This window comes from Grampus griseus (genome assembly GCF_964374135.1).
Source record: "Grampus griseus genome assembly, chromosome: 18".
NCBI classification, from domain to species: Eukaryota; Metazoa; Chordata; class Mammalia; order Artiodactyla; family Delphinidae; genus Grampus; species Grampus griseus.
The window spans coordinates 33,625,692-33,652,517 of record NC_139012.1 but is presented as its reverse complement, the minus strand read 5'-3'; the positions used below and the strand labels follow the sequence as shown (position 1 = coordinate 33,652,517).

Sequence of the window (26,826 nt, the reverse complement as noted above, 5' to 3'; positions counted from 1 at the left end):
GAACAAATATTTATTTTGAATATCTGCTTTGTGGCAAGCCGTATTATACATAATGGGATACTATAGTAAACAAAAAATCACCAAAATCTGTTGGTATGCGTTTCTTCCACACCACACTTGGGCCCCTCATAATATCTCAACCAGGGACTTTCTGGGTGTGCAAGGCTGATAATGACCCCCAAAGTTATGCCCACATCCTAAATCTGGCAACCTGGGAATACCACTTTATATGGATAAAGAGTCTTTGCAGATGTGATTACGTTGATGATTTTGAGATGGCGAGATGATCCTGGATTATCTGATGGACCCTAAATACAATCCCAAGTATCCTTTCAAGAGACGCAGAGGAAGAAGTTATACACACACATACACACACACACGCACACACACACACACACATACACACGACAAGGTAGAAATTAGAGCCACAAACCAAGGAAAGCTGGCGGTCTCCAGAAACTCAGAAGCAGTGAAACAGAAGCTCCCAAAGAGCCTCCAGAGGGAGTGTGGCCCTACCGATAGCTTGGTTTGGCCCAGTGATAGTTGATTTTGAACTTCTCCAGAATTCTGAATTAATTTTTATTTACTTTAGTCACCAAGTATGTGGTAATTTGTTACGGCAGCCACAGGAAACTAATAGAGTGTTCAATACAAGTTTTAAGACTAAATACATTGCATGATGAAGTTTGGTATTAGGCTGGCCTTCCAAAATGGGAAAAAGAAGATATATTACTTAATTTTTCTCTTCAAGAAAAATTTAAAGGGAAACATACATGAAATACTGATAAGCTAAATGCATTACCCTCAAAATGTCCAGTGATTAAACTTTCACAAATATTCCCTACATATAAATTTATGAAAATGCATACTTACACATACTACATAAACTTCAGTGGTTTAAATAGTTTGTATCTTACTTACTCTTTGAGTGAGACATTCAATAGATTACTATGTTTTAATTTGTGAGTGAAGATCAATCCATTTGTGACTGTTTTACTTGTGCATTTTTCTGTTATGCTTACTTGTAAGTCTCCCCAGGGAATACAATGCATTTGTTATGATACACTTCTCAATATGCAAAACATATTTACACACTAATTTTTTCCTCAGAAGTTGAAATGCTTAATGAATTTAAAATATTACAAATGCTGATACTACAAAAATAGGTAGTTTGGATGTTGTTGTTGGTTAGTTGGTAATATTTAGCAAGAAAAATAAAGAATATAAACTTTGAAAATATGTCTTTGAATTATAAATCCACATGAGAATACTTTCTTATCATGTTTTTTTTTTTCTTTTTTAAGAAAAGAATGTTTCAATGGGATGAACTCTGGTTAATATTGCCCTGGTCTAGTATTATTTTCAAAATGGTAAAATTGCATTTATAAGTTCTTACCTTTTAAGCATAGTGCATGTGTGTTCACAATTTCTTTCTTTTTTTATCCTGAATGCATATTGATTATGTGCCTACGAGGTCACAGTGAGAGAAAAGATGTATCTAAGAAGCAAAACTATGAATCATTCATTCATTTAATTTGAATATATTTGAAAAAATGAGGTAATGGATAAGTTTTTTAATGTTAAATGCAAATATCTGAGACTCACTGAGTTACTTCTTAATACTTACAAGAAAACTGTATTTCAAAACTAGTTCGCATTCTACCCTAAAGATAAAATCAGTAAGTTGGCCAAATATGCTCTCCAAGTTGCACTCCTGGCACAGGAGGGGAGTATTTAGAATTCTAAATAACCCTTTCCTTAATTGTAAAATACACATGATTCTGTAAAAAGTATGAATATTATTGGAACTCTGTTGCTAGGATGAATTTATTCTAAACTGGTATTTATTTTCAAAAATGATTTATGACATGTGCTCAGTCCAAATAAATGTAGGGAGCACTACAGGAGGTGTTGTGTTGTGAGACTCGACAAAGAGACTTCTTTCTTTCATTAACTTCCACTTCTGGTTGCTATGGCATCCAGTGACAACCATAAATTTGGAAATTATCACCATCTGCCCACGCCCCCTTCAAAGGTTACACACAAGCCCACTTGAACAACCAAAGTGGCAAACAAAATCTCCATAAGCAATCTCAAAGTTTTTTCTTTTCATATTATAGATACTTAAATACATAATCTTAGAGCTGGAAAGACACTTTTTAAAAATATAAAAATAGTCAGAATTTTTTCTGCAAAACAGATTCCTCAAGGAAAGATTATTATTTAACTCCAATGTTCAATTGTTGAAAAGAAAAATGAGGGAATGATTAGAAACAAATTGACAGATTTTTATAAATTGTCAAAATAAATAAATTTTTTCACAGGATCAATTTTGGCAATCTTGAAGGTAAATCTGCATCTTTTATGCTTTTAAAATGGTAATACTTGGAGTACAAAAATCACAGTTCAATGTTTATAGTCAGTCGATGATATAAATCTTAGAAAGGATTTGAGATTTGAGGGTGGGTTGTTTTCTTCTTTCTTTGTTTTTCTTTTTATTTTTTGAGATCTATATGTTTGTTTGTTTGTTTTGCTAGTTTTAGAAAAATGATTTCCAAGTCTTTAAAAGATACTGATATAACTATAGACTCCTGGAAAAAAAATTTTAAACTCAAACTCACAGTCAAAAATATAGTAGAAATGTCCTCAAACTAGTTTGCTTAATGTCAAAAATGTTGACATATAAGTTCTTCATTGTTTTAAAAAAATAGCACATTTCATCTTTCCCATCTTGTGGGAAAAAAATAACATTTTATTTTTAAAGAAAGTAGCAAATATAAATAAAGTCTTGGGACAAAAAGTCTATATGTCCATATTGAATTATATTCCCCGAGTAAAATTACTCCTTGGGAGAAAGTGTTACATGCTCTTGAGAACTATAAGATTTCTTTAAGATGATCAAATTTCCAGTTAATGTTTTAAGACAGTGAATGACATTCTCCAAGGGATGAAGATATTATTCTGTATTCTCTAAAATCTAAACTTCTCCATCTAGAAAAATTTTGTGTAAAAAGAGCAATCATATTGAGTATAGTAAGACAGCACAATTCATGTGCAACAGTCAAATATATGGCAGCTTCAAATCTTTGGACAAATGCATAAAAATTGAATTAAGTGAAATAGGCAAAAGTGAGCTTACACGCCCTGTTTTAAAGACATTCCCTGGGCTCTATAGAGTATTAAACTGTCCAAAAGCCACTTCTTCAAATCTAATCTGCTCTCCTGTTGAGTCTCCATTTCTTCATCTTTCTCTGGAACATGACTCATGAAGGTCTGTTTCAATGTAATGCTTAATAAGCTTGAGAGAAACCCTGGTTTCTGGGCTCACAACATATCAGGAAGAACAAAAGTTTAAAAAGCATGTATGAGGAGACAGCACAGCAATTGAAATACATGAAATGATCCTGCTTCAAAAATGAATGTCCATAATAATGTGTCAAGTTTAAGCTATCTTCAGTATCTCTGTTCACCAAGCTAGGGAATTGTGTAAAATATTTCAGAAAGGGATCTATCAAAAATGACTTAATATTTTTTTTAACATCTTTATTGGAGTATAATTGCTTTACAATGTTGTGTTAGCTGCTGCTGTATAACAAAGTGAATCAGCTATACATATACATATATCCCCATATCCCCTCCCTCTTGCATCTCCCTCCCACCCTCCCTATCCCACCTCTCTAGGTGGTCACAAAGCACACAGCTGATCTCCCTGTGCGATGCAGCTGCTTCCCACTAGCTATCTATTTTACATTTGGTAGTGTATATATGTCAATGCCACTCTCTCACTTCGTCCCAGCTTACACTTCCCCCTCCCCATATCCTCAAGTCCATTCTCTACATATGCATGTTTATTCCTGTCCTGCCCCTAGGTTCATCAGAATTTTTTTTTTTTTTTTTTAGATTCCATATATATGTGTTAGCATGCAGTATTTCTTTTTCTTTTTCTGACTTACTTCACTCTGTATGACAGACTCTAGGTCCATCCACCTCACTACAAATAGCTTAATTTTGTTTCTTTTTATGGCTGATTAATATTCCATTTTATATATATGCCACATCTTCTTTATCCATTCATCTGTGGATGGACACTTAGGTTGCTTCCATGTCCTGGCTATTGTAAATTGTGACTTAATATTTTGATTTTGAGTTTCAGCTTATGATCTTCAGTTGTTTAGAAACTTCACTTACCCAAAGTTACTTTATGGTCTTAATTATGTGAGGTGCTGCTATTCTTAGATTCTGATGACATCACCTTATCTCACCAATGCTTAGGTAGTGAAGTATTTATTGTTTTCACCTTAAAATGTTGGCAGGCAATTTGGAACCAGATCTTTTCTATTTTAATACAAAAACAATCTAGAATACTTTTCACCCAAAATATAACTGTGATTAGTGAGAATCAACACAAACTTATCAAATGTAAAATAATGATTGTTAAAATGATTATTTTTTTAAAGCCCCAAAACGTATTCATTGAGAAGTTAAGTCAAGACTCTTCTGTCTTTCTTCTAGCACACCTGAGTCTTTCAGTCATAAAACATGAAAAATTAAGATCTTCTTTCCATCTTGACTGTAGTACAAACGTCCCACCCCCGCCCCGGCCAAATCTGCAAATCAGGAAATTTTATCTAGTTAAATAAAAACAGTTAAGCCTTAACAAAACGCTACCTATTCCTTTTCGAAATATCAAATTTGAAATTAGAATTTCAGGCAGTAGGATTCAGTAGCTTGTGAATCATGACTAAAGTAAACGAATAGAAATGATGATACCTGCTCTGTAACTTGGTTGTTTTCAGCTATGGATTTTACTTTTCTGTTTCTCAATTTTTCATCTGCAAACATTAGCATAAAGATACAACTCTTCTTTGGAATGTGAATTATTTACTTTTAAGAACCTTTGGTACCTTAAAAAAATGTTAAATATATAAAATGAATAACTTCAAATTCAACTCAGTGGGTACTTGATAAAGGTGCACAAAAGTGAACCAACTGTTCAGACGCTGCCACAAAAATAAAGGTGAGTTAAAAGAGCCATTGCTTCCAGGGAGCTTTCAACAAAGTATGGAATGTGAAATAAGATACCCATGATTATATTACAGCCTAGAGAAAGACAAATGTTACAAAAGAAAAAGCAAACATTTATATGGGAATTCAGAGAAAAAAATTAAGACTTTCTCCTTATCTTGCCAGATTATCTTTCCTGTTTCAGTCGTGTGAAATGACAATTAGCTGTTTATACATCTATCTCCTCAATAAACTTTCGTGATGGCAAGGATTAATAAATACTATATGTTATATAATAATAATATCATTATTATCATAATTTTAATTTGCTCTGAGTCTGGATGAAACATGGAAAGTGGGCAGACATGTGTAAGTATATAAAAGAATTAATGAACACATCCAGGTGGTGAAAATCAAATGAGCTGTTTTTGCATGCAGCACATTATGAAAGTTGTTTATGGTACAGAGCTTTTGTGGTCGAGACTATTCTTTTACTTGTACATTTTCAAAATTCTAGTGATAAACATCCTTCAAATGCTTCTAACAGAAATAGTTTGGGAGAAACAGGAGATATTTCTATTTGGCATGGTTACAGTCTTTTGTTTGGATGCATGCTAATCTATTTTGTGAGTTTTTGTGGAATGAAATATAAACTTAGAATCCAGAGACCTGAGTTTGAATAACCACTGCCAGTGACCAGCTGATTGACCTTGGGAAAGTTACTGATTCTCTCTGAGCTTCAATTCCTTAACAGGAAATTAGGGATAAGAATTTGTCATTTGATATTAGCAAGAGGATTAATTAGAATAACTCCTAGAACTGTGTTCAATTAAACTTCTTTAATTTTATTTCAAATAAAGAAATGATGATAATCATAATGCAGTTTTGAAATAAATTCTCATCAGTAACATTATCTTAGTGTGAACAAAATATAACTGATGAGGGTGAATATCTATGGCACTGGCTGATTTTGAATATTTTCGGCATCAATAGGTAGCACACTTACCTGTTGGTGGGATTATCCCAGGAGACATAAGGCCTGGGACAGAATGTGGCATGATATGAGAGTTCTCTGGGGAGGTGACACTTTGAGTCCTCTTAGGAGGCCTTCCAGGTCTAGAACTGAAACAAACAAACAAAAAATTTTTACAATTAAGCTGTTGTCTTACACATCATTTCAAAGTTGTTTCAAGTGGTAACATGGACTGTAAATAAATTTGTTTCAAGGACAGTTGCTTTTGCAGTTAGATGTAATAGACTTCCATCACTAATTAGATTACATGCTGAATTCATTTTCCTCATTGAAGATCAGCCACTCTTGATGCATAATTCATAGCCTGCACCTCGTTACCTGCTTCTTCATATTAATATCTATACACAGTTTGAATTGCCTCGTTTGCATATGCTAAAGTTCTGCATGCAGCCTTCAGCACGAAAATTATGCACTAACTTGTAATAATTATTACAGTCAGCCTGCTATTGATTTATGAGAATTTTAAAAACCAAATATGTGTAGTACTTGTAATGAATGATATTTTAAGGTTCTTCAGGAAATTAAAAGGCAATGGCTGCCTAAGGAAATGTTCTGCTTGTTTGATTTAATACTACAGTTAGCTGGGAGGTGGAATGAAAGAGTGATTCAGACCTATAGCACATTTTTCGATGATATGTTTTATTACTTCGCACTGCTAGCCTGATATCTAGATGATAGATGACAATACATATGTAATGTGTGAAAAGGTCTTGCAATTTCTTTATTTTTTGTCATTTAAAAGATAAGTCAAGTTATCATTTAACCCTTATTCTATTTAAATGAATAGCCCCACTAGGTTGCCTTACTTTAAATCTGCTAAAATACATTGGAAAGGCTTCGGATTATTTGTAGAACATCATTTAGAAACTGCCAGTGTAGCATCTTATATCTGCCTTTAGGATAAATAAAAATACTTTGTGTTTCAGCAGTACTTCTCCTTTGCCTGCCTATTGTACAATGATAAGTTTTAAAGTTATAAAAGCAGAAGGTGAAAAGGATACAAGTATTCACCATCCTTGTATAAGGAAAACATGAAGAATACAGTATTAGCAACTTTTGAAACAAAGATAATTCACATTGTTGCCACTGCCTGCCTCTGTATCATGAATATACATTTATGAAAGGCTTTTCCATCATTTTTCTGGCCAATATGTGCCAGGACATATCAAAACCTCCAGATACATCCTTAATAAGTTAACATCTCCATGTCAGCTTCAGCTGAGAGCCTTTGTCTCATCAGAAGATTCAAAGATCCTACCTCTATTATTTAGTGTAAGTAATATATGTAGTCATTTAACAAATATTAGTAAGCTCTTTCTGTTTTCAAAGCAGTGCACCATGGAGGCTAATTTGGGAGAATGGGTTCTTAGTCTTCAGGAACTTATACTCTTGCCAAAGGGACATATGTGGTGCAGAAAGAACTAGGGTGCAAACTAGAATGTGCTGTGTCCTAAGCAAGTTGCAACCTGAACACTAATGGGAAGTTAGGCTGGATGATGATATGTTCCCTGTTAGAGATAAGATTTCATGGTCCTGGGAGGTTAGAAGAAAATTCTGAAGGATGGGTTGGACATGGAGAGGAAAAAGAACGGAAGAAAAGCACACTCCAGTGAGAATGTATGAAAGGAAGTGAAACATGAAAATGTATGAATGTACAAGATTTTTTCCAGTGAGTTGAAACAGGTCAAATAAAATGAGGGGCAGAAATCCATACTGTTAGACTTACTGCCTACAGCCAGACCCTGGAGGACTTTGAACCAAGAGCAAGTAAATTGTGCATTTGCTTTGCTAACCAATAAGGACACTGCCCTGTGTATTCTGAAGCATCTCTCTGGCTACTTATTCTTATTCTTCATTATTACTCTTCATCTAAGCTGATTCCTTAACTCCTGTTATTTGCCATAAGACCATCAACAGCCCTCTGATAGTCTCCGTTCTCCCTGAGTAATCTCTTTCATAAACATTACTGATATGTTAAGAAATAACAGCTAAATATATTATCTACTGCCTAAAGCTTCCTCCTGGAATTCAGATAGATTAATGCCTGTCTACTGGAAATACCTGCTTGGATGTTCTATAATAATCTAAGATTCAGCTTGCCCAAATCTGAATTCAGCATCTTCTCCATTAAAACCTATTTTTCCTTGGTTCAGCAAAATGTCACATAATTAACTAAGCCAAAAATCCAGCACTCAGCTGTCTTTCCCTTCCTTTGTACATTCAAGCACCATCCCAATGGAAGTTATCTCTCTACCCATTCTTCCTATCCCCACACCTATATTCCAGATCAATCCCTTCCTTTCTTATTTGATCTACTATCACAGCTCTTCCAAGACATACCTCCAGCTTTGTCCCACTCTAGAGCCTCGAGTGAAGTCTAGATAACTTTCCATACTGATTTTGGAATGATTTTTTAAATGCAAATTTAATCATGTTTTCCAACTGCTTAAAGATATCAGTAGTTCCCTAGAGCATTGACACTCCTTAACACAGTACCAAGGCCTTCCAATATTTGGCCCCTGTCTACTTTTCCAATCTCTTCCTTTTATTCCCACATTCATGGTTTATATTTGGCCCTAATGAATTTATTAACAATGTCCCATGTTGCTTTGGTCTCCTCTGACACCACCTTTTGGTCTCCTATTACACTACCTCTATCGCAACCTGCCTCCTTTGCCATCAAAGCCTTTTACTACATTCCATTCTCATCTCCATTTTACCTGACTAAACCTTCATCATCCTTCTAACTAACCACTTCTAGTGAGTATTCCTTCTATGCACTATGACAGCTCATGGTGAGCAACTCTATTATAGCCCTTTCTGCCCTGACTATATTAATCTGTTTGTTTCACTCCCAAGACTGTATGGCAGAAAGTATATAAAATATGTCTTTTGTCCTTAAAACAGCTCAGTGCCTGGCTCACTGTATGTATTTAAATACATTTTAACCCAATTTAGTAAGCCCAATTCTTCAAATTCCTCATCAATTCCAGTAGTCTCCATGTTTCCAGGAAATGAAAAGTGAGATGCAAAAAAAGTTTGGGATTCTGAGTCTAAAGAAGCGAAATGCACATATGAAGCTCAGCGAAAAAGAATACAAGTATTGAGAGATCTCAAGCAAGATGCTGTGGAGAAAGTGGGAAAGGAAAAGGAAGTTAAGATTTGAAAGTTTTAGTTCTTTAATTTGTTTTGCTTTTAAAGAAGGTGAAACTGTTTAGCAGTACTTTATTACTGAGGCCACAGGAGCTGTCCTCACAGCCCTCACTCTGGAAGCAGAATTCAGGCTACTAAGTGGGAACACTTTATTTCACACTGTGATTAGAAAAGACCCAGTGGGCTCTCTTTACCCCAGATAGCTCCTGCCCAATCTATCACACTGCCTCCAATTCCACTAATAGAGATTTACTGCTTTTAGTCTTGAAGCTTTAAGATCTTTTAAAGCCTTCCATTAAAATGCAAATACCCTTGGTGGTGGTAGCACCCTAAAGCCATCTACTCACACCCTACTAGGGATTACTTTACTATTAGGGGAGAGTACAATCTTGAGATATCTATGCAAAGAATTGAGAATGGGGGCAGGGGGGCGCTCCAAAGAAAGATTTGGAAGAAAAGCCAAGTCATTTATCCTTTTGCCTAAGAACAAGAGGGAAGCTCTTCTTGGAGTTATACAAGACTTCCTGGTGTAGAGGAAGTTAGACGGTTTATTTATTAACAAGACTTTCCTCTATCCCTTCAAGACCTAAGTTAGGTCCCCTTATTGACAGCCTTGATGTTTTACCCTTACTGCAGTCTTGGTCACTAACTGTTAGAGGGTTTAACTCCAGAAGATCTAGGAAGATAACTTAATTATAAAATACTTGAATATTTAAATTACTTTCAGTAGAGCTTTAGGGAACTTCCAGGAGAAGCTGTGTAGTACCGTGGTCAAAAGCATGGGCTGTATTGTCTTGACACATCTAGCTTTAAATACTGGCTCCACCTCTTTACTATGAGGTGATAGTGGCCTTGATCAAGCCACCTAATGTCTCTGAATAACTGATTAAATCAAGATTTTTTTTAAAAAGTGGACCTGCTTGCTTTGTTAGAAATAAGTTGTACTTGGAAAGAAAAAGAATAACTTAACTGAAAAGAGGAAGTGAAAGAATTAGCAAAAGCACTTCTTTTGGGAATGATCAGTTGCCTCAACAGCAGACACCTTCAAGCCTCCTTACTACACCAGTAACCCAGCTTTACCCCCAAAGGATCAGAGCAGCTGAACTCTCTTAGTTCTAATCAAAGCAGAAGACCTCACTTAAATAAATTATTACTCTTAATAGCTTGACTGAAATCAAAATTTATGACTTTGGTAATTGTTTGTGGCAAGCTTCACACATGAGCCATAGTACACCCTTTAGTATTTTCAACCATTTGCATTAAAAGAGCAGAGCAATCACTTAGAGATGGCCACACTTGGCATCTCACAGTGGATACAGTGGATTCTCACACTTGGTAGGAATCCACTCTGGCACATCCTTTCCTGCAGTTCTGATTGAAAAAGTTTTCTTTTTCAGACAGATCACTGGGTAGACGTCTCTCCTTACTCTACATCATTAAATCAGTCTCAGGCTAATTTCTCTCTCTCCCTCAACTGTACGATGTTTACCAACTCTCCCTAGTCCATTTAGTGTGCTTACTCACAGTGAAGTCAAAATCTAACTTAAAGAGGCTAAGTGCATCAAAAGAGTGAGAGGCATTTGAAATACTACAGGAAGGTACAGTACATTTTTTTCAACTCCTAACCTCCACAAACACCATTTTCTGTTAACCTCTTCAGTACTTTTGAAGAAATTAAGTTCCATTCTCCTCCTGAGATTTGGAGCAGAGAGGCCCGTGAAATCCAGAAAGAGATTGTGATGGCTATAAACTGGGAAATGCGAAAGTAGCTGCTAAACAGAAATTTGGGTTCTAAGTCCTATCTGTCTAGAGAAACGAAAGAAGGGTTCCATTCAATCATTCAATTCCTTCAACCATCTGTCTAAAAGAAAGGAGCTACTGTACAACAAGTAATGAGCTAGATATTAGAGTTTTAAAATAGAGACACTCCTTTCTTTGAGGGGGAAGATAAAATTAAATAGCCTGTGGGATAACAATTAAGAAGAAAAATACATGGCAGCAAGTGAGCATTTATTTTAGTCTTGGGACACAACAAGCATTTAGGGGTGAAGGAGTCTTGCTCCATTAATCTACAAGAGTTCATTTGCCCTCTCCAATCTATTCACCCCAGGAAAGCGCCAATTGTGTGTTTATATCTTGCATAATTTTTTCTAGTAAACTTCTACAAAACCAAGCCAAGAAATACGAGAAATATATATATTCACATATATAAGCCATATATATATTATTATTTCTGACTGAAAAAGTACACTTTGCTTAATGATTTATATACCCACTTGAACACTATGGAGTCACAAAAAGTGGGGATGTTTATGAGTAATTTATACTAACAGAAAAAAATGCTTATGTTCTAAGTGAAAAAGCAAGATACAAACCTGCACATATGGCATACCAGAGCACAAGAGAGAGAAATTAAGTAAAAAATGCAATAAATATGCATATAAAAAAAAGAAAGACTAGAAGGAAACATAGTAGACTATTAGGAGGGATTATCACTGGATGGAGAATTACAGTTTTTCTACATCTGAAGATTTTAGTTTCTCTGTCATAAGCATGTACTACATTTAACATATGAAGACAATTTTTAAAATTAATTTGTTTAACACTTCAGTACTCTGGCCATATATTTCAAATTGTGGACAAATCACGATTCTGGCTAAACTTGATCAGTGCCTGAGGATTACCTCTAGCCATAGCAGAAACCAGATATAATTTATCCTCTTTATCTTTCTTTTTTTTTCCATATCAGTTCTAAAATATCCAATAAAAAGCAGGTGATTATATGTAAAAATATTACCCTTGTGAGAACTATAAAATTAATCTAAAATATGAAAAGTACAAATACTCATTAATATCTTCCAGATCAAATCAACCTCATGAAATAGATACATCAAAATAAAAGAACACAAAGAACTTCCCAAGATTAATGTATGTATACATTTCACCAAAAGTCATAGCAGATTTATAATACTCAGGTTATAAATGGGTAGTTTTCCCTTAGAAGGATCTTGTTAACTTGCTAGTTGAATCTTTTTTTTCAGTTTTCTGAAAGGCTGATTAGCCTTTTTTTATGATTAGCATTATTTTCCCTTTGCATGAACTTTTTTTCTACAGTTGGCAAAATTTTGAAAGATACATTACTTTTTGCAATGATGACAAACTTGAACACTTTCTCAATCTCATATCCCACATTTGTTTAGACACATTTTTGCATTTTCTGTGTAGGTGTGTGTCCCAGACATGTGTACTTCTCAGTACAAATAGGTTATGAACTAACTCATAAAAGAGATGTTTTCCACCATCACCAAAATACCGAGCCCCATGGGGCAAGCACTTGAAATTTTGCCAGCTGTACACTTGGAAAGCATACAGATTACTGGCTTATAAGCACGAAACACATAACATTCCCTCAACTCTTTACATGGCAGGTGTTATAGACTGAATTATATTCCCCCCAAATTCCTATGTTGAAGCCCTAACCCCAATGTGATGGTATTTGGAGATTGGGCCTTTGGTAGGTAATTAGGCTTAGATGAGGACCTATCAGTAAGACCCTCATGAAAGGATTAGTGTTCTTATAAGTAGAGATGCCAGGGAGCTTGCTTGCTCTCTCTCAGCCCTGTGGGGACACAGTGACAAGGCAGCTGTCTACAACCCATGAAGAGAGCCCTCCCCAAAACTGACCATGCTGGCACCCTGATCTCAGACTGTCAGCCTCCAGAACTATGAGAAAAATTTCTGTTCTTTAAGCAACCCAGTTTATGCTATTTTGTTTGGCAACCTGAGCAAGACTAAGACAGTAGGCAATTCTATACATTAACTGAACAGATACATATACAAATACACAAAATAAAATTTCCTGTAAAAAAGAGCTAAAAATAAATTTTAAAAAAGGTTCTGTGCTCAAATAAACTTGGCAAATGCCCCATTAAATTTATTAATCATACATATATTTTGTGGAGAAAATTCACAAATTCCTAAAGTCTTTTTTTAAATAAGTTTATTTGTTTGTTTATTTATTTTTGGCAGCACTGGGTCTTCGTTGCTGCACGCAGGCTTTCTCTAGTTGTGGTGAGCCAGGGCTACACTTCATTGAGGTGAGTAGGCTTCTCATTGCGGTGGCTTCTCTTGTTGCGGAGCACGGGCTCTAGGCGCAGGGGCTTCAGTAGTTGTGGCATGCAGGCTCAGTAGTTGTGGCTTGCCGGCTCTAGAGTGCAGGCTCAGTAGTTGTGGCTCACGGGCTTAGTTGATCCGTGGCATGTGGGATCTTCCCGGACGAGGGGTCAAACCGTGTCCCCTGCATTGGCAGGCAGATTCTTAACCACTGCGCCACCAGGGAAGTCCCCTTCCTAAAGCTTTTAATATTTTTGTTTTGTGGATCAATTTCTCAGAGCTTTCACTATGCTAGAGTGTACTATAAATCTCTAAGAACATGGTGAAATAGGCATTTACTAAAACTCAGTTTACCATGAAACCTGTTATTTCCAGGGAATCTGTTTAGAGACTTGTGCTCACAGTATGATTATACTCAAATTATAAAAATTCCTCATCTCTCAACATTACGAAGCCATGCTCTGTGTCATAGGTCATATGACAATTGTCACATGAGAAGTATTCTCCAGAGACAAGAAAAGCAGCAATTCACATATTCTATAGAGTTGATATGAGTTGATAATTACTCAAAACACAAGGTTAACACGAGTAAACTGAAATCATTACAAACAGAAAACAAATAGGAGCTGAAATTAGCTACTCTTGTGAGGAGGAATTATTGTTGACTCTGACTTCAAAACTCAAGTAGTACAGGAAATTTATTTTATATGAATCCCGTTTCAAAGGTCATTGACAAAATTTCTGAGGTCTCCAGCTCTGTTGGAGCTATTAAATACTGAATAGGAATTGCCCCAAAATAAAAGTTAAAACATACTGGAATGTAACTAAGCTATACTTAAGCATTTGCTTATTGTGTTAACAATTAATTACAGTCCAATATCCTAAAGAGAGTCTCTGTTTGACAGGTTACATACTTAGGATAATCTAGCCCCTAAAGTTTTTAAGTCCCCACTCCCCTTTCATAGGATCTATACGTGATAGCCACACTAAGAAGATTATTTAAAATCCATGAAATGCATTAGTTATATTAATCTTAGACTTAATATATTAATCATGGATTTCTTAATGAATATATTTTTTGATATTAAGTTTTTATCAAATTAGAGATCTCATATTCTCCTCTCAATTTGAGTTATTTATTCACATCAATGGTAAATTACACTTTATAAAGTATATATAGTGATTTATCTCAAAAGTATATTCATATTTTTTAAATATTTTGTGGAATTAAGAGTAATTTAATGTAATTTAAAGTTTAAATTAAAGAATATAAAATTTTAATACTATTTATTTTTACCTTTCCATTGCATACGTTATACATCAACATACATGATATTTCTTACAAAGAGGATACTGTTTGTAAATTGAATTTAATGACACATTTGTCTAGAAAGCCAAATAGTTTTAACCTTTTAATCACCTTACTATTTTCTCTACTTCCCATAAGCCTTCCAAGCTACAGATAAATCTACCCACAGCACATCTGTTTCAAAATTATCTGTAAAGAATGACTGAAATCCCCTAAGGGGAAAAATCCTAAAATAATGGGAAACAATTGTAAATGGCTTTCTTAAAGTTTTGGGATGAGTTAGTACTTTATTGGCCTCTTTCTCACAGTTTCTGTCATACTTCAAAACCATATTCTATAAAATTTAAATTTAATATTAAAAAATATTCCAGCTAAGACATTCAATATCTAAACCAATCTTTTATTTAACCTCTGGACTCCTAGTCACAAAGAAAAAAGTTTCATTTCTTGTAATTTTTCTGTTTGAATTTCAAATGACTGCATCTTCTCTGCAATTAACATTGGTTATATTTTGTTTGAACCAAAAGTAACGTATTTAGTCTTTTATCTCACTGGGACATACCATAACCCTGTTCATATATGTGCAATGGCTCTGTTTTTGCAGATCATCTTGAATTTAGCCCCAATATATGTTCATTGTTCTAATCTCAAAATAATATCCAATTCTTCTCTGTAGGAGATGCCATTTCCAACACTCTGAATGCCCTTTTCCCAAATGTTTTCATTTTATTTTGGAATAGTACATTAAATAATAAAATAGTCACAGTTGTATTATGTTGTCTAACCCCTAGGCCCTGTGCTAAGTTCACTATGTCATCTAACTCTTTTAATAATCATAACACACCTTTAAGACGGGTATTATTGTTATCCTTATTTAACTGATGAGGAAACTGAAATACAAGAAAGTAAAATGCCTTACTCAATATGCCACACATAAAAAGTAATAGAGTGGAGTTGGGTAGGGGGAAGGATAAATAGGCACAGCACATAGGCTTTTTATGACAGTAAAAATACTCTGTGTGATACTATAATGGTGTATACATTTGTCCAAACCCATGGAGTGTACAACACCAAGAATGAACCCTACTGTAAAAGATGGACTTTGAGTGATTATGATGTGTCAATGTAAGTTCATCAAACGTAACAAATGTACCCCTCTAGTGGAGGATGTTGATAAAGTGGGAGGTTACGCATGTGTAGAAGGAACTATATGGAAATTCTCTGTACCTTTTGCTGTAAACCTAAAACTGATCTAAAAACAATTAAGTCTTTAAAAAAAGTAATACTTGTGAACAAAGGCAATCTGGTCTAGAAGCCAAGCCCTGAGCATGAAATCTGCCTCTGTTCCATATTTGTTGGTTAATTTAGTCAACAAACAAATGTTAATGTGCCTGACCCTCCAATGTGAGCTGGAAATACTAACAAGATACTACCCCTGACTTTAAGTAACTTTCAATCGATTTGGGGGAATTACTGGATTGGCCAAAAAGTACGGGTTTTTCCATAACATCGTAGTAAAAACCTGAATGAACTTTTTGGTCAGCCCAATAGATACATATATAGTTACAATAAATCTTGTTAAATACCTCAGGGAAGATGAGGTGTGAGCAAACAGGAATTAGTCAACTGAAGAAGAGGAGGGGTTGTTAAGTAAGAAAAGACCACAGAGGCACATCCCTGCCTTACACACACACACACACACACACACACACACACACACTTCCGTAATGACATGCTGAATCACTCAAACCCATGTTCATCTTTCCTTTCCTAAAATGGTTAGTATCACACAGTCTAGCACATGATCATTTTCAAATAGTTTCATAGGTCATTATCTCATCTCTCCATACTGTCTCCATTCTTCTGACCTTGAGAAAAATGTTAAGACATGTAATAGGCTCTGATTTTTGGTTAAATGTCTTCAGAACATTATGATTCATTTAATTACTTTAAATGTATCTTTTTTGTGATGTTACATTTTAGAGGAACTAAAAAGGAGCCCAAGTTGGTGTTATGTAATTAACTCTGTAGATAAAATCTGACTCCAACCAGTAGCTGATCTATCCCCCTTAAAAAAGTTTACTTTAACAGGGGTGTGTATCCATAAAAGGAAATTCATAAATGACTCAAATGAGTTTTATTTCATTTTTCTATAATATTTATAATCTCAATCTTAACCAAAGTTGCTACTATATGCTTTGAATATACGAGAAAAAATATTTTGTAAGGAAAGGATAGCTAACCAACAATAAGGAATGAAAAAGCTATAATAAGTGTGCATCAGTCTTTATGTTCTAAAGTAATCACAACCATAAATTTCTGGCAAAGTAACTAAATCTACACACACACACACACACAACAACAATTTGGTATAAGCATTTTCACACATAAGTCACAGAAGTAGAAACAATATTTATCTTAAACTCTTGATCTTTTGAGATGTAGTTTCAAATGAGGGTTAAAAGCAGGATCTACTAAGCCAGAACTCAGAAAATCTTGTCTTCCTGCTTGTGAATGCAGAGGTAAGATGGCTGACTCAAACTAAAATGTGTGTTTTCACCCTTCACTGACAAGTTATTTGTTTGTTACCTCTGGAGAAAATGTACATAACTAATTTATTTGAGAAACCTGTTAGAAAAAAAAAATACATCCTCCATTCTCCTCCACTGTGTAACACATGGGGAGCTGTCAAGAAATGTAGTTATGAAGCACAGAGATTCAGATACCAGTCCCAGAATTCAGAGATCTCCTGACAACTTTCTGATACTCCCAGGAGGATTCTGGGCCTATGAACTAATGAAAGGATTAGATTAAGACAGGCAAAGCTATGCTGTTTCTAGTCTATAGAGATTCAATAACATGCTTAATACATTACCTGACATAGATGTTACATAAGCACCAAACATTGCTATTAGTATTATTTACATTAATTGAATTATATTTAATACTTTATGAAAATGTTTTCTTTAATGAATGGTCTTTTAATACTAATGTTTGATATTATAAAAAATTATGATGTAAACTGCCTGCACCACAGAGTTGAAGAAGACGTTGGCAAATGTCCTTTCAAGCTTGAATAGACATTGTTTTATCATGGGATTATTTCCCCTGCAATACTGTGCAGAGGCTGCTTTTAAAATCCCAATCATTATGCTAATAATTCCTATATTCTCTAATTTATTTATTCGTTCCCAAATCATAATTTAAAATACTAAAAAGTTTTGCCTTAATTTTGTTGTTTAAATTGACTAAGTAATAATAGTTTACATTTAAAGCTGGCCTATTTTTGTGCAACAGGAATTCTTTTGAGCACTTCTGAGGGCTAATTTTGTGAGATGGAGACATTATTATTTTTGTTTTATAAATATGAAAACTGAGGCAAAGACATGTTGAAATATAGTGTTACTACGAATAAAAGTATAAATTTTCTTATTCATTAGTTCAAATGGAAAAACTTTCTTGATTAAGTCTTGTGCTGGACATTTTATTATAGAGCAGTCTATTACACTTTGACTTTTTAAAACAGAACATAGAGAGTTCCATATTTTGGTCAATTTCTTTATCTTTCTCTTTGTTAGAAGACTTTCTGATATTGAAAATTCTGCCTCAGCTTCATGGTCAGAAAAACGTCTCTCAAAGACCATGGCTATAGATCTGATGATTTACTCCATTGTGTTCCTTCCCACATTACTAGAGCCCACAGACATGTGCTGGGTAGCCACTGGGTGGTAAGACCCATCGTATATGCCATGACAGAGAGAAGGACACAAAATTGCAACACTTTCTCGAAAAGAAGCTCCTTGTTTGTAAAATATGCAGTTATTTTATGACACGAAGTCTCAAGTGATTATTTTTAAAGAGGATAAATTTTCAGATAATATAAAGAAAGAAGTGGCATTTGTGGTAAGTCTTGAAACAGGAGTGTGATTTTGACTGAGGGAGATAAGGTGAGAAGAAGGTGTTAAAGGTTTTTGAATGGCAAGGTCAAGGGCTCCAAGGCAAAAAAGTACATAGAGCATGAGGAATGGTGGGTGGGCTAAGGCTTCAATGAATGCTCCATCTGCACAGTATTTCTAGGCCATTTTGATGGATTTATTATGTTTCTTACGTGTTTTACAGTCCCAGGTGTATTGTAAGGCCTTTGAGCACCACTGTCCCCCTGCCATTTCCCATATAATGGGCAGCTAATAGTGTGTGTCCAATAGTGAAACTCAACTGAAAGGAGTGGGTAAGCTTGGTAAGTGCAGATCATGTTGTAAGAGGCAAGGCAAATATTGAGTGTCTAAATGGGACATTCAAGAAAGGAAATGTATGATCTAATTATAACATTCATACTTGTGATAGTTCATGAAGTATAATGGCCCACAATTTTGCAGATTTTCATGAGATTAGAGTGAAAATTAAGTTTGCTGCTATTGTCAAGAAAGAGATTAAAAATTTTTTTATATAGCAGGTTCTTATTAGTTATCTATTTTATACATATTAGTGTATATATGTCAATGCCAGTATCCCAATTCATCCCACCACCACCACCCCTCACTTTCCCTCCTTGGTGTCCATACATTTGTTCTCTACATCTGTGTCTCTATTTCTGCCTTGCAAAACAGTTCATCTGTACAATTTTTCTAGATTCCACATATATGTGTTAATATATGATACTTTTTTTTCTCTTTCTGACTTGCTTCACTCTATGACAGTGTCTAGGTCTATCCACGTCTCTATAAATGACCCAATTTTGTTCCTTTTTATGGCTGCTTAATATTCCATTGTATATATGTACCACATCTTCTTTATCCATTCGTCTGTCGATGGGCATCTAGGTTGCTTCCATGACCTGGCTATGGTAAATAGTGCTACAATGAACATCGGGGTGCATGTGTCTTTTTGAATTATGGTTTTCTCTGGGTATATGCCTAGTAGTGGGATTGCTGGGTCACATGGTAATTCTATTTTTGGTTTTTTAAGGAACCGCCATACTGTTCTCCGTAGTGGCTGTATCAATTTACATTGCTACCAACAGTGCAAGAAGATTCCTTTTTCTCCACACCCTTTCCAGCACTTGTTGTTTGTAGATTTTCTTATGATGCCCCCAAATTTTTATATCTAATAATAGCTGAATTTACTATGTGATTGTCATTATGCTAAACACTCTGACATGCATTATATGATTTCATCATCACAATAGCTCTATCAGATAAATATTATCATTATGCCCCTTTTACAGATTGATGGAATGATTATGGGAGGGAGAATAAGTAACTTGACTAGGTCATGGACTGAGATGAATAGAACCACATCTGACCGAGCCAGTCCACTCTGAATCACGATGCTAATCATAAAAATGTTTCTACCCTGAAGAAATTTACATCAGAAGTAAATATCCATTTGTACATGATTTTTGAAATTCACTTTCAAGGCTGTATTTCTCATCTACAACTCTAAATATATTTATTATTTTGAAATGTATTTACTATTTTGAAAGCTTGCCTCCATACCTTTGCACTTGCTATTGTTACTTTCTAGAATACTCTTCAGTAACACGTCTTTATGCCTCCTTCCCCAGCCCCCATACAACATGGCACTGGGTTCAGTTAATAGTTCACCTCCCGCACTCTGACGTCTTTTTAGCCTGAGTGTTGTTTAGGAATACCACATACTTATTTATTTATTAGTAATATCCGTCCAGATAGGCTCTATGTAGGCAAGGATATTTGAATGTGTTTTGTTCACCACTGTATTCCCAGAATATAGGAAGAGTGTCTGGCACAAAGTAAGGACTCAATAAATATCTATTAAATGAAAACAAATGAATGAGTGCATGGAGGAAAAAACAGATGCTTATTGCTGATCTATGGCCATTGAAGTCTACACTGCCTTAGTAGCTATTTAAGTGCCTGAGAGGCTGGGGCTATGGCATGTCAGAGTGTTTTGTATGGTGTCAATTTGATAATGATGATAAAGTGGAAGGCTGCTGAGTTATTGCCCTCTTTGCATTATCCTACCTCTAACTGAATGCTCTGAATCTGTCTTCGCTCTTCAAAATGATGTGGTTGATGGCAATCTGTGGCTCTTGAAATCATCAACCAAGGTATCCCACTTCTAAATATGCACATTTCTGAATTTAGTTTAAAAAACCTAGACATATGTACTTGAAAATTTATTTCACACTTCCATAATAAAGTGTACATTTCTAATCATTTGGTTTAATCTATGCTTCTACATCATCAAAAATAAACCATCTTTGGGTTAAACTTTATTCTCACAGATTCCACCTTACATACACATGGTTATATAAAAAAGTCTCAAATTATTACATTTCAATCCACTAGAAGTCTATATTACATAAAGTATGGTGTCAGAACAATTTGCTAGTTATTTGAAAAGTTCAGATAGGTTTGCATTTTATGCATTTAAAGAAGTAGATTAAGTAATTACATGCTTAACAATTGCAGAAAAAATTGCAAAAAAAGCAAAAAATAGAAAAAAACTATCCTTGAGATAAGATGGAACTTTATTAGCATGGCATTAGTGCTAGAAACTATTAAAAAAAAGATTGACTGAATTATCTGTACAGAAATTAAAAACATATTTAGGAAAGCTAATGTTGAAAGATAAGTAACAAGATAGGAAAATATATAAATCAAAAGCAAAGGATTCTTGAGCTTGATTTATAAACAATGAAGAATCCAATATTAAATGGCAAAAAATATGAACAGCAAAAAAAATCAAAAATAATAGTTAATTAACCTATAAAAATATGCAGCCTCACTAGTAAATAAGGAATTAAAGATCAAATCAAGTATAAAATATCAATTATGTCCATCACATTGGCAAAGCTAAAAAAATACTGACACTATACTAGTAGAAGTATGTATATTGCATAATATTTCTCAGGGCCCATTTTGTCTAATGTATCAAAATTTAAAATTTGAATACTTTTAGCTCAATACTTTCAAACTGACAAATCTAAGAATTCATCCTGAGGTAATGTGAGACAGAGGCTATGTAAGAATAAAACCTTAGATGTTAATACAAATGTATTGAGTTGAATAAATTACAGTGTATCCTAGACTGAAATTCCAATAGGTCATTAAAATTATATATTAGAAAGCTAGATAAAAGGATACAGAAACACGTCTGTCATAGATTTTTATGTTTTATAACAAATTAGACTACAGTATGATCATATTTTATACATGCTATCAGTGGTTTTCTTCTTATATGTGATTGTATCTTTGCTTTCTTACTTGTTTCTTGAAATTTTCTAAATATTTGGCAGTGAACATTTTTTTAGAATCAGAAAAACACTGAAATAGAAAATCCAGAGATGGTTTCAGTGGTATTAAAAGAAAAATTACTTTTCAAAAACCAAGAGAAACAAACATGTACTGCTCTGAATATGTTAGTAGAAAATTGCATATATATATAGAAGAGTATTTTATTTTAGAAGCATTAGTATGAAGTAAAAATAAATAATTAAAATAGGTCCTTAAACTGCTTGCCTATTAGGAGCATAACATCTAGACTTTATTGCCTAGAACTTATAACTTGGCTATTTCCTTTCCACAAGTTGAAAAGCTTAGGACAAGTTCAGCTTCCAAAACTCTTATATATTAAGGGGAGCTGCAAATACAAAGAAATATTTTTATCACAAAATATTACATCAAATATTTAAAGAAAAAAAACATGATAAAAAATGAATAGAGGGACTTCCCTGGTGGCGCAGTGGTTAAGAACCCGCCTGCCAATGCAGGGGACAAGGGTTCAATCCCTGGTCCAGGAAGATCCCACATGCCGCAGAGCAAATAAGCCTGTGCGTCACAACTACTGAGCCTGCGCTTTAGAGCCCTCAAGCCACAGCTACTGAGCCCGCGTGACACGACTACTGAAGTCTACGCACCTAGAGCTCATGCTCCACAACAAGAGAAGCCACCGCAATGAGAAACCCGTGCACCGCAAAGAAGAGTAGCCCTTGCTTACCACAACTAGAGAAAGCCCACACGCAGCAACAAAGACCCAATGCAGCCAAAAAGAAATTTTAAAAAATGAATGAAGATATTAGGATTGCTAACTACATAAAAAGCTCTCACCTTTAATTACACCTTGAAGTGGTCGATTTTTGAATTATATTTCATTTTTCATTCATATTTAGCGTGACTTTTCTGAAAACCAGCTTTTCAGTTTTTGAAACACAGGGCTTCTAGACCTCAACAATAAATTAGACCTCAACAATAAATTTTATTAAATCTCAAGGCCTCCCTGTTTGGGTAAGAATGAGTAACACATCTTTCTACAAGACATGGCCTCTTTGGTATAGATGCCTCACACTCTTTTTTGTTGGCTTAATTGACAGGATTTACTCTTTCTGAATGGAGGGGTGTCTGGTGAGTAGTTTATGAGCAGAGAGCCTCTTAGTATGTAAGACATCAATCTGAACAAGATGAAAAAAGACAATGGTAGAATTTTGCTATAGAAGATGTTTTGAATCAACCAAGGAATTTATCTTGTTTTCAACTTTCACACAAAACTCTTCATGAGGTTTGAAGAAATATTTGAAGAAAATGCCAAAAGTTGTATCAACTCTCCCAACCAAATTTTACAGTCAATATATAAAATGCTACAGTGTAACTTTATGTCAAAATGTTCATTGATTAGCATCAAAAACTTAAAAGCAATGCTTCTCTTATTTTGCTATATTCTTGAATTTGTAATGCTGAAAACGGTTGATTTCATGGTCTTAGTTTTAATTGTACCTTTTCTGTTGTTTTCTAGTCCCTGTTTGCCTGCCCTTCTAGACTAATGAACTCCAAGATTCTGTGAAAAGCACACATGTGTGTGTGTGCATGCACACACACACGGCCTGGACACATGCTGGCATTCTCCACACATGCTGAAGCCAATGGGGATGGCAAATGGATCGAGAACAGGGAAACAGAAAAGACAAAGAAAAAAACTGATCTCAGCAAACTAGGAGGCATTCCTGCTGTTCAGAGAGGAAGTTCAGGAACATATAATGAGTAATGAACAGCCTTAATTTACACAGTTACATTTAAGGAAGTGTCGTAGAGTAGGTTAGATCCCTGGGACAGCGGGACTAGCCCTGTATGCATGGATATACTAATATTCTACTATTTGGAAAGGAAGATTTCCTTTCCTTTTTCCCCCTCTGTGGAACTAGAGTACATAATGCAAACTTTATATTTGAAAATGACAATTAAGGCAAGTTGGTGTTTCCAAACTTTTCACATCTCTCACCCCATCTTACCTTTTAATTGGTTAAGAGAAGTTCAAAGTAAATTAACCTTTTAATAAGTTAAAAGCAAAATCCATTAATTTTAAATTAAGTGGAGTTAATTTAAAGGCTCCTAAATTTTAACTTTCACTTAGTGAATTATTTTCTAGTAAGTTTTCCTGAATTATAGATTAAAAATACAAAACCAGCTCTTGACCTAAAATCTAAAATCAAACTTGCTAATAAGCCTCTACCAGGTCTCTCCTTGATCTTTAAGCACATAGGAGATATTAATAACTTGAAGAAGGACTGATACATGTATACATGCAGAAATGAGTGGCACACAAAAAGCTATTAACTGGCATGCAAGACAGCAGTGTTATTTCACAGAAACACAGATTCATTTAAGTAGTTTTTTTTTCCACATATAGTTATATATATATAGGAATGTATATGAAACCAATAAATATGATGCTTTTTAAATTACTACATGATCAAGATATTTTCTTAGGTAGGTATATATTTAAATCTGAGATTTAATAATTCAGTATAGTAGTAGATAATTATTACATTTATAATTTTAGACACAGTTGTTTTCCCAAAATGATCCCACTTTATTCACCACTTAGTCTTCCCAGGATATAATGATGCATATCACTCTATATCCTATTACAAAAGATTTTCTATTTGATGGCTCTTGGTTCAGATATATGTGAACTCACTTAAACATCAAAGCATAGAATCCAGAAAGATCAAATACAAAAGGAAATGAGAAAGAGTGATAGAATGAAAGGCAAATTGATATGAGGTAATTAAGGAAGTAACTAGGGTTTGGAGAAGAAATAGAAATAAAAAGAAATAAGGTTTCAGTGAGGTAGAAAGATGAAAATAAAAATCCAAATGGATCCTATGTGAGATGATAAAGTGTAGGTAGGAAAACAGAATGGTATATTAATCCAAAGAAAGGAAGTATAAGGAAAAACCCAGATTTTGTAATGAGGTGTAAATGTTTGTTCAATTTCATGCTGTTTCATAGTGTTTGAATTTATAGTTGTTTTGAGAATGGAAGCCTAAATTCCTGGTTTACTGCTCTCTACAGCATTGCAGAAATATTTAATCTTCTATGTGATGACCAAGTGCCATGACACCGCTCCACAATCTAACCCCTCCGGCTTCAGAGCTGCCATTGGCAACACAGCCAACTCCATATTACAGAAGTATATATGTTTATACACACACACGCGCGCTCATGCATGTACCTGTGCACACAGTAAGCAAGCTTTAGTTTCTGCCTTAAACTTTTCCTCCTCTTTCTTCTTACCAAAAGAACATTTTTAACACATGCACGAATGAAGCTATGCAAATATCCATGTTCTCCCCATTCTATCCCATGCTACACCATTCTGTTTTAAAAATCAAGCAAGGTACAAGGAATGTATCTGCAACACTCAAATTATTCACATTTAAAGTACTTTCAAAAATATGAAATAAGTTCTCAATTTAAAAGGCCTCTAAATTGCACATCATTTTCATATAAATTTCAACTTTATGGTAGTAAATTGAAGTGAAAATTATATAGTGTATTTAAACCTATATTTCTTGCAAAATCATTTCCAAAAGTTTGCCACCAGTGAATTATATTCTTGATTAACTTAGAGTACTATGAACCAGGGAAGAAAGAAAATAATTCTGGGCTTATATAAACATCTACCTTCAATAGCTTAGCAAGCAAACATTAACAAACGCTTTGCATCCTATTTTCTTACAACAGTCCTATAAGACAATAAACCTCTGAAAGCAATTACTGTAAATTTATTTTTCCTCCACATTGAAGCAGAAAATACTGTCACGCAAAAGTTAGCATTGAACTTGTACAAGAGCAGAGATTTATTGAGACAAGGAACAATGCTGATTAAAAAAATAAAAGCATTGAAATACACCCTAACATCTTTCCTGAAACACATGATAATAATTATCTTAGGAAAAGGTGGTGCTGACAGCAGCATAAATGATGCTGCCAAATGGAGAGTTAATTTTAAGGACTAAACCATAAATTACTTCTTTAAAATTAGTGAGGAAAAAAATAGATCCCTTCTGAAGTCAATTTAATCAGTTCAGACAAATTTTGCACAAGAGAAAAAATTATTAGACTATAACATTCCAAGAGGTTATATGAGAATCATTTTAAAGAGCCTTGCCACTCTTATTCAGGAACTAATTTAGAATGTATATGACTGGATTTTCAAATATCTGTTTAACAACCTATATTCTAACATATTTATTGCCATCTCAATCTAGATTTAAAAATAGTAATTGGTTAGGTTTTTCTCACTTTTTAAAAATGTTCTCTTTTCAAAAATTCAATTTTAAAGCAGAACTCTAAGTAATTTTCTTACTTGTATGGCATCCGGATATTAGCAGAGTCAAAGGATAGTAGGCATTTAATAAATTCACATTGACTGATACATGCTATTATTGGTTAGCTGTCCCCTCGATGTCCTTGCTATGCTTTCCTGAGGAAAAGTGTATGAGAAAAGTACACTTCTTCAGTGTAGAAGGTTTTCCACTCCTTTTACTTTGGTCTTGGCTCTAGGACTTACTATGGCCATGGGAATGTGAGCAGATGTTACATATGCCATCGTGAACTAGAAATAAATGTTTGCTGTCATAAGCCGCTGAGATTTTGGTGTTGCTTGTTGCAGCAGTTAAGACTGACTATGCAAGATGCATCATAAATACGATAGTTATTTGTTATAACTACTTAAAATGTTAAGAGCATATATAGGACACAGTTCAACTGCTGATATAATGCATCAGAAGTAAACATACTGAGACCGGAAGCCTTTGACTCCTGTGGGTAGAGTCAGGAATCTGCATAAGAATAACAGCAGGCTCCTAATCAGAGCAGATCTGCTCCCCGCAGCTAATTCTTCGTTCATTCTTAAGGGAGAAGAGGAGAAAAAGTTGCATTTTGAATGATGG

At 34.5% G+C, this 26,826-nt stretch overlaps 1 protein-coding gene across 5 annotated transcripts in view; it reads right to left on the bottom strand.

The window, feature by feature from the left end:
* DACH1 (dachshund family transcription factor 1) overlaps window positions 1–26,826 on the bottom strand; it is a gene marked incomplete at its 5' end in the record, with an annotated part of 415,516 nt that overhangs the window by 235,805 nt on the left and 152,885 nt on the right. For all 5 annotated transcript variants that reach the window (XM_082675572.1, XM_082675573.1, XM_082675575.1 and 2 more), the window contains one exon: window positions 6,011–6,126. In XM_082675572.1, coding sequence (XP_082531698.1) covers window positions 6,011–6,126 — 116 coding nt within the window. The remainder of the gene's footprint in view (window positions 1–6,010; window positions 6,127–26,826) is intronic.